The sequence below is a fragment of the Triticum aestivum genome, chromosome 3B, assembly GCF_018294505.1.
Source record: "Triticum aestivum cultivar Chinese Spring chromosome 3B, IWGSC CS RefSeq v2.1, whole genome shotgun sequence".
In the NCBI taxonomy this organism is placed as follows: Eukaryota; Viridiplantae; Streptophyta; class Magnoliopsida; order Poales; family Poaceae; genus Triticum; species Triticum aestivum.
Genome location: NC_057801.1, coordinates 595,009,837 through 595,018,655, shown reverse-complemented (window position 1 = coordinate 595,018,655; position 8,819 = coordinate 595,009,837). Strand labels below are relative to the sequence as shown.

The window sequence follows — 8,819 nt, the reverse complement described above, 5'->3', positions numbered from 1 at the left end:
GTGAAAATAATTTGGTATTTGGACGCACAGTTCAGGGGATAAAACATTTTAAATAAACAAATCTATAAAAAAAGGTGAACACCCAGGTTGCGACAAGTGACGCACATGCAGTGTGCCACTTGTCAGCAGCCGAGAAGGTGGAGAGTGGCATTTGATAGGGTTACCCCTTAATTAGTGATTTCGCTAATTCTCACCCAGCAAAAAAAGAAAACTCTCCAAATTCTCTGGTTTCTCAAGGAAAAAATCTCCTTGATCTCAAACAAACAAAACACCTAATTCTCTGGTTTCTCAAAAGAAAAATCTCCTAATTATCTGTGGTATGTACATAGCGACCCAAAATCACAGGGCATTGATGAACATGTATATCGTTTCACCATTTACAAACACATTATGGTGATATCGGGAGCGGAGGGGAAAAGGCGAGTTTACGAATCCTAGCATAGATCAGCGATCCAAAATCTATGTGCCACAAATCCCAATACACCAACGCTGTTTTTGATTTACCAGGATTAGTACAGTGGCCCTTAGAGCATCTTCAATAGAAGATGCAAATTTACAGATGTAAAATAAATTTATATCTCTAAAAAATGCTTTTTACATCTTAAAAAAAAGCAACTTCAACAAATGATGTATATTGGAGATGTAGAGAGCAATTTCAATAGGTGATGCAAACCCGAGACGTAAAAACCGGCCGTCAGCCGCGTGGTTATGTACGGCCGCATTTACACATTCAAATAGCAATAAATTTTCATAATTCTACTAACAAAAATGCGTCATCATCAAAGTTCGAAATCCTTCAAGTAAAAGTGCATTGTCTCAAACAAAGTTCTTGGTCCAACAAATTAAAATGCACATAAACATCACTCAGTTTTCGTCCTCTTCGTTGTCACTAGTGACATTGTAAACAGTGATATAATCAACATCATCAATGGCTTTTTTGTCGATGTTTTCATGCGTTGAAGTCTCGTTCCCACAAACTTCACCGAAAACTCCTTCATTGCCACCTTTGCGACAAATCGTCGAACACGTCGGATGTGGTTGCCGTCGGCATGGACACATCTTCCCCATGGCCGGCGGTGGCGGCGACGGAGGTGGAGGAGGGGCTCCTTGGCCGGAGGAGGACGCCAAAGCCGCTGGTGGCTACCAATCGCCCGTCGCGGCCGCGCCCGGCTTTGAAACTTTGGCCGACCAAGGTTGGTTCGTCGTTGGGTTGCGCCCCTGCGCCGCTGGCCGCTTGACACCTCCACCGCGTGGCCCGGCGGCCCGCTGCTTCTTCGCATGAGGCTTCGGCGCAACAGCGATTGATCGAGGTGGGGCAAATATAGGGCGGCATGGAGGCAGAGGCCGGATTGGGGAAAGTGGTTATGGAGGCGGCAGCTGCGGCGAGGTGGGTCAGGCCACCAGCAGCAGTGGTGGCAGAGGAGGCGGAGGGGTCATCAGCATCGGCATCGGAGATGCAAAAGTTAGTTATTTTTGCATCTACATCTTCTATTGGAGATGCTCATGGGGTGTTTTGCTATTCTTCTGTCTCGTAGCTGGGTTTAGCAAAGGTTCTACTAATTCTCTTCACAAGGTATAAAGAAGAATTTTGCAGGCAAAATAAGCAGACTGTATGCTATACATCTGACAGGCATGTAGTGATATAGTCTTCACATTCACTAGCTTACACAAGAAGAAATGTGATGTTTCTATTCACACCTGCAGTTCCAAAAGTACCAGTCCAAGTGGAAAAAATGGATTGCAAGCATGCACTCAGCCTTGTGTACTTCCTCTATTTCCAACTGCACAAGCTCTCTTACATCAAACCATCTCACCTCCATCAAGTAGCGAAAGATAATCTACATTACATGATAGAATCCACTGTTCTCTCTCCCTGTCACCACACCACACTGCCCGAGCTAACAAATTACAGACAGCGGAGGGAGAGAATGCAAGGGCAAAAATAGAATCAAATTGAATACAAACGGTCAAAACCTCAAACGGAGAAGAAAAAAAATACCATCCACAAAAATCTAGAGCAAAACTTCACATTTCCAGTGTTGGAAACTATATGAACCCAAGTACCGTGGAGTGCTTCATAAGGTAACCAAGAATAAGCTTCTTCAACTTGCATTCCCTTTTACCAATCATGCGATAGTAATTCAGTGTTGTTCAGTTGCGTCTCTTCCGTCATGATCATTCTCGGACTCCATTGCCTTTACAGTACTTTCCTCATGGCCATCAGACAGCTTCTTGAACACTGCATTCATGTCATCGATGGTCTTCGCCTCGATACAACTCATGTTGCTTTCAGGCTCCCTATCATCTCCAGCCAAATGCAGACTTTCAACATGTGCTCCTTCTGGAAGACTGTCGTGTTTTGTGCACTCGACAACCTCTGCACATCCAACTTTATCTTCGTTTTGTTCAAAGTAATTGTTCACATCAACACTAGAGTGTTCCTTTAGAACAGCAGAAATGTCCTCCACTGATTTTGCATCAATGACATGCAACTGTCCAGATCCCTCCAAAGGCTCTGAGTCAATATCACCGCCTGACATGTGTGCGGTTTCAGCGTCAAGGATGGGCCCATCAACCCCACCAGCACTTGCTTGTTTAAAGGCCATCTCTATGTCCTCCAGAGACTTGGCATCAACAGCCATCATCTCAGCATCAGTTTTAGCTGTCCTAGGCTCATTTTTAGTAACTTCCAGTTCAGTTGCTCCAACTGCTAAGTATGCTTCCAACGGAGTATTGACTGAAGGTGTTTCTGTGACTTCTGGCTCGTCACGTGGTAGGTGTTTCTGTAGACTTTCAAGATGTGTTCCTTCTGGAAGACTGTCGTCTTTTGCACATTCTGCAACCTCTCCACATCCAACTTCATCTTCGTTTTGTTCGAAGCAATTGTTCACATCAACATTAGAGTGTTCCTTCAAAGCAGCAGAAATGTCTTCAACAGATTTTGCATCAATCACATGCAGTTCTTCAGAACCCTCTAAAGGCTCTAAGTCAATATCAACCCCTGAGATGTGTGCGGTTTCAGCCTCAAAGGCCATCTCTATGTCCTCCAGGGACTTGGCATCAACAGCCATCATTTCAGCATCAGTTTTAGCTGCCCCGGGCTCATTTTTAGTAACTTCCAGTTCAGTTGCTCCAACCACTAAGTATGCTTCAGATGGTGTATTGACTGAAGGCATTTCTGTGACTTCTGGTTCGTCGCATGGTAGATTCAACTCTCTGTTCATTGCTTCAAGAATCCTTCGCCGTGGATTGTAGACAGTTTGCTCAGGATCATCATGAGATAATCCTAATGTCCAACTGAATTCAGGATCAGTGCCGCTTAGATAATCAACCAATGGGGACAGATCACCAGAGTCTAATGCACTGGCATCTGATGTGGCAATGTCACCAGAAGTCTTAGGGCTAATCAAGGAGTCTTCTGCAACACCATCAGCAGGGTTGTAAGTACGGGAGCTAAGATCAGGCACCTGCTGATCCAGTCTCACCGGTTCTACCCGGAAGTCTCCCACCGCATCCAGTTCCGACAGGAAACTTTCATCAATACCATTATCCTCTAAAGGCTCAGGATAGATTCTATTAGCATCATCATCATCAGAATCAAGTAGATAATCAGAAGTCATTTCTTCATTCATATCAATCATATCCACCCTGTCAGGTTCAGAAGCCACCGAAAAAAATGGGTTTGAGACATCTTTAGGTTCAATCGATGGAGATTGGATGGAACCACTCACACCAGGAGGACACAAGGAAGCAACCAAAGAACTTGGGCTTACTTCCGATGCAACATCAAAGTGCTCTTCGATTACATGCAAGTCAGTCAAGGCAGTACCAGAACCAGTAAACGCTCCAGTTTCATGCTTTTCTTCCATGTTGAAGTTCTCGAGAACCCTCTCCTCAGGGATAGGGTGAAGGTCCATAGATATTGATGGTAATGTTTCCTTTTCAAAATCAGTAAGCAAGTCCATAGGCCCATGAATAAGGTTTTGTAATGGGATTTCATTGTTTGAACAGGACATGGAATCAACATTTCCATCTTCCTCAGCTATACTGGTGGCACCAAGACCAAGGTCCCCGGATCTTAATTCATGCTCTTCAGCTGGCCTAGGAGAAGAAAGCCATTCTGAGACTTCAGCTGTTATGTTTGGTGCCATAGAAGACTTAGCACCCAGGACGCTTTCACCTGGACAAGAGTACATCCATTATATAATACTCCCTCCGTCCCAAAATAAGTGACTCAAAAATGACTCAACTTTGTACTAACTTTAGTACAAAGTTGACTCACTTTTGAGTCACTTATTTTGGGACGGAGGGAGTATAAGACAATACGACTGAAAAAGAGGGAAAAGCTAGAAATTCCCATCCAGCCGTTAATTTGGTGGACCTATTTGATTAGTGGACTACAACCGACAAACCTTCACAGCGGTACCTAGGCAGATTACAGATGATAGATTCATGAATATAACTAAACAGAACAGAACCGGTAAAACTTCATAACTGCACCTAAATAGTTCACAACCAATAGACCATCACAACTATACTTAAACAGACCGCAACCATGATCATCTTAGATATGTATTAGTATTATGCCATTTACAATAATAACACCAAAATGGCCGGCTGGGTGTTTGATCGAAAATTAAATGATGGGGTGGAGTTGATTACGGTCGTGGTCAATTTAGACACAAATTTGGAGAATACTAATTGGTCGTGTTATACTTAGTGCAATTACAAAAATTCATCGGTTGGATAGATATTGACGCTGATCCGTTCAGGTATAATTGTAGAATCCACTAGGTCTGATCTAGTGGTTGCAATCTATCATCTATAGTTATGAATGTATACTAAATGAAAAATGATTAAGGATGCGCAAATATTCATTCATTCAAGTTGACGGGCGAAAATTGCTTACCATCTCCATCTTCCCAGCTAAGCAAGTCACCAACTGGATCAAGTGGCACCGTAGAATTCCCATCTGACTTGAGCATGTAATTTTCATCATGACCCTTCCCTTTTGTTGAGGTAAGATATGCTTCTCTTTCTTCCGATCTTTCGAAGACAAAATGATGCAGAGCGATCTCACGCTCATCAATGTCACTGTTGTCTAGTTCAACATCCACGGAGTTGATGCCATCCGAACACTCACTGCCAGCATCTGCAAGGTCACTGTCCTGTCTCAAGAGAGCTGGTGACTCATGCTCCCCGTGCACATCCTTTTCATCGAGATCCTTGTGTTCCTCCTGATCGGCAACCGAAGAAGCCATATCAGATTCAGTAACAGAACTCAATTTGGACTCACTCTTGTCACTGAACTGCCTTTGTAAAGTACTTGTGCCCCCTTCTACTGTCTCAGGGACAAAATATGGCCTCAATCTAGACAAACGTCTCTCCTGCGTAGCATCTGTAGTTCCAAAGTTGAAGCTCTCATGCCTTCTAAAGATCTCACGATGAGAAGTCTGTGGTGATTCCCCCGGGCTTAAATTATCATGTGCAGAAACGCCACTTTCACTGGAATGCTCAAGAAAATCAAATGGGTTCTTTCTTGCATGCAGGATTGAAGGAGCTGAGCCAGGAATCGCCGCTTCGTCAGAATCATATGGAAGGTCAAACGGGTTCCTCCTTGTTACTGAGATGTGTGATACTTGTGCACCGAAGCGTGATAAATCATCTACGCTTTTCCCATTGGTATCCGTTAGGTTACTGTCAATGTCAAATATTATATTCTTCCTGGATCTTCGCCTAACCATCAAAATCTCCAATCTACGGTTTCTTTCCATCTCAGAGTATCCAAGATCCATCAGATTCTTTGCATCATCTGCTGTCCAAATAAATGCCGCTTCCTGACCTTCATCTTTCTTGTTCTCCTCACCACCATCTTTAGCATCATTGTTCCCATCATCATCATTACTGTCATCATCCGTGTCATGATCCTGTGAGGAGACATGTGAATCACTGTCTGAATCATCATTAGGGATGGGATCAGGACGAGTGAAATCAGCACCCAGAAGAGGGTCAATTTCATCAAGAACTGGTGCAATGTCAGTCATGGATGCATCGGGTGAAGAACTCTCAGCCCCATCAGAGTCAAAACCAGATGAACCATCCTGACTGCCGACTGATGCCCATGGCGAACCAAGAGAGGAATCAAGGAGATTTTCCTCAACGGCCTTGCTAGTATTAACCTTAAGCACATCAAGCTTTTTATTCTGGCGCACAGAAACTGCATAAGTTGGTCTGCTAGTTCCAGCTGTCCCATCAGTCGGCAACTCTTCAGAGAAATCACTCACTTTGCTAGCTGCTAGATTCAGATTCTCCTGCATTTCAGCATGCTTATTAACATTCTCACTCGATGAGAACATGTCCAAGGATGCATCCTTCTCATTCAGACCTTCAAATAAGCTAGCGTTCCTATCAGCCATATCTGTCACAAAAAATGAATCTGCGAATTGCATTCCCGGGTTAAAGTGCAAGCCCTCCCTAACTCCAACCTCTCCACGGAAATTGACCATGGAAGGAAATGGAGTTAATGTTTTAGGTTTGTCCCCATGTTCAAACTTCTCATCTTCTTCATCAACTCTTCTCAGAAGAGGAACCTCATCATCAAGCTGAGTAGACCTCTCTCTGACAGAACCTGTCCGCTTTGTTTTCCTTTCTTTGAAGTTTTCTGTAGTATTCCTAAAACTAGGCACTGATATTCTCTGATCTGACCCAAATTGAACATCCCTTGAAGAATTCGCCACCTTAAAAGCTGAAATCTCTGGAGTAGTCTTGGTATCCTCATCATTAGCTTCAGGTAGGTTCGTGTCTCCATAACTCAGTAGGATTCCCAGAAGAAGAGTGGTACATATAATTACAGGTGAAGAAGAAAGAAGGAACACAAAGAACCCCGGTGCAGATCTGTACAACAAATAGAGCAGAACACCCAAACTGAAAAGGACTGGATGTTCAGAGACACATCTGTAGCTTGTTTTAATGGAGGACCTCAGAACTTTCTTGATACACAGACCAACTTGTTTTGTCTCAAGAGCCATGGCATGTACCCTCTCAGCCTCCAGCACAAACCTAGCATTGCAAAAAATATAGACAATATCAGTTGGTTGTATCATCTAGTAAAACATAGATTTTTGTATCAATTGATGCATATAAAACACTTTCCAGAAAAATCTGTTATGCTAAGTTAACAATCCCATGCTCAACCACCCTGAAAGCAGTCCCAAATCAAGGCAAGTTTGGTTTGTTCCTAATTTTTAAGAGGGCCGAACTAATCCGAATAACCACAGTTCAGTAGACCAACTGCACCAATTTTTGCAACTCAGCCAAATACAAGATCGTTAGATCCATAGGAGAACTAGCTAGTAAAATTAGATCGGGAGTACCCTAGCGCAAACATAAGGCGAGCTAATAAGCAACTCTTATTCAGAAATTACCCAGCAATTGGCAATAACGCGCACAAATCAAACGCTGCAACGGGCAAGCCGGTCACTATGCAGATCACCGCTGGTGGGACACTATCTAGCATCAAAAGAGCTTCGGATGCGAAATCGATAAGCCAAACCCCGACTTGAGCAGGTGAATCATAGCACGAACAATGAAAACGCCATCACCTTTACTGCTTATCGAGCAAGGGGGGCACAGATCTTCCCCACGGAGAACACAATCCCCGGCCACACGAACACGAGACAGAGAATCAAGGCACGAGCGTAATCGATCCCATCGGTCAGAAACCACCGGGGCTCACTATCTATCAGCACCAGGTATCTCCGAGGAAGCTCTGGCGGGCGGCTACCACGAGGCGAGCACGGGGAAAGCTCCAAGAAGCGGAAGGGACAAAGCAGCCGGAGCTGAACTCCTGTGCTGTGCTGGAACCCAGCGACCCGGCCAAAAGGAGGAAGCCAATAGCAAGAAGCGATCGACCAGGGCGCCGGGGTCAAATCACAGCGGCGTCAGCGCAGAAACGCAGTGCCGGGCGTCTGCGTCTCCGCGCGGTGGGGCAGCAGCTGGTAGAAGTGCGGGTCGGGAGCTTGGACCGCCGCTTTCGGCGGCGACTTCGCGGTGCAGCGAAGCGGATTTGGTGGCGGTGGTGGGGGGCGGCGATGGCGATCGCCAGAGGGCGAAGAGAGGAGAAGGGAAAGAGAAGGGAAAAAAAAGGAAGAAGGGGAAAAGGAAGGGCGGCAGTGGCGGAGAAAGCGGAAGGGAGTGGGCGGGCCCGGCCTTTCTGTCTCTCTGTTAATGCGGCTGCCCCACTTCGTTTGACTGGTAGGTGGGTGCCACGTCGCGTGGGGCCGGGGCTGTCAGGGGGAGAGGGTGGGCCACGTCTGCGTGGAGGAAGGCGACGGCGGCGAGGGATTTCCCTTTCCCTGCTGGGCAGCCTGGCGGGCAGGGGACCGGCGGCACCGGCCACGGCGCGGACGATCGTCCTTTTCGCTGCTGCTGCCGTCAGGCGGGCATGGTCGGTTGTTTCGCTGTGGAAGTTCTCACACGCACGCGCACGCGCGCGCAAGAGAGAGAAGAAGGGTGGAAATGATTTGACCGTACCTCATATTGTTAGGGCATGAGCAATGGAGGCATTAGCTTGATGCCGCCCCATATCTTAATTTAGATCTAAAGTATTGAAACTACCATTTGCAATTTTACTTACCCAACGGAAGCAGCCATAGGTAGACCCCACTGTAGTGGTCCCCATCTCAGTTCTTTTCTCATGTCTACTACCTCCGTCCTGGTTTATAGGTCCTTATGTAGTTTGTCCCAAATTTTGACTAAATGTTTAACTAACAAAATGTTAATGCATTTCAAGAAAAATTATCTCATTGGATTCGTATTTG

At 45.5% G+C, this 8,819-nt stretch overlaps 1 protein-coding gene across 2 annotated transcripts; it reads right to left on the bottom strand.

Annotated features, from left to right (window-relative positions):
* Positions 1-1,736: 1,736 nt before the first annotated feature.
* On the bottom strand, positions 1,737-8,158 carry LOC123071154 (dentin sialophosphoprotein). 2 transcript variants are annotated; one of them, XM_044494649.1, is made up of 3 exons: positions 7,602-8,158; positions 4,910-7,059; positions 1,737-4,180 (listed from the first exon to the last, which is right to left on the bottom strand). In XM_044494649.1, the coding sequence occupies exons 2-3, from the start codon at positions 7,026-7,028 to the stop codon at positions 2,142-2,144; spliced, it is 4,158 nt and encodes a 1,385-aa protein (XP_044350584.1). In that variant the 5' UTR covers positions 7,029-7,059; positions 7,602-8,158; the 3' UTR covers positions 1,737-2,141. The 2 variants fall into 2 exon arrangements, with proteins under 2 accessions (XP_044350584.1, XP_044350586.1); XM_044494651.1 differs by having other exon boundaries at positions 7,756-8,158.
* Between the last annotated feature and the right edge of the window lie 661 nt (positions 8,159-8,819).

Coding starts and splice junctions, on each gene's coding strand:
- LOC123071154 (XM_044494649.1), bottom strand. CDS start 7,028: ATGGCTCTTGAGACAAAACAAGTTGGTCTGTGTATCAAGAAAGTTCTG. Junction 4,181..4,909: donor TAGCTGGGAAGATGGAGATG/GTAAGCAATTTT, acceptor ACTCTTGTCCAG/GTGAAAGCGTCCTGGGTGCT.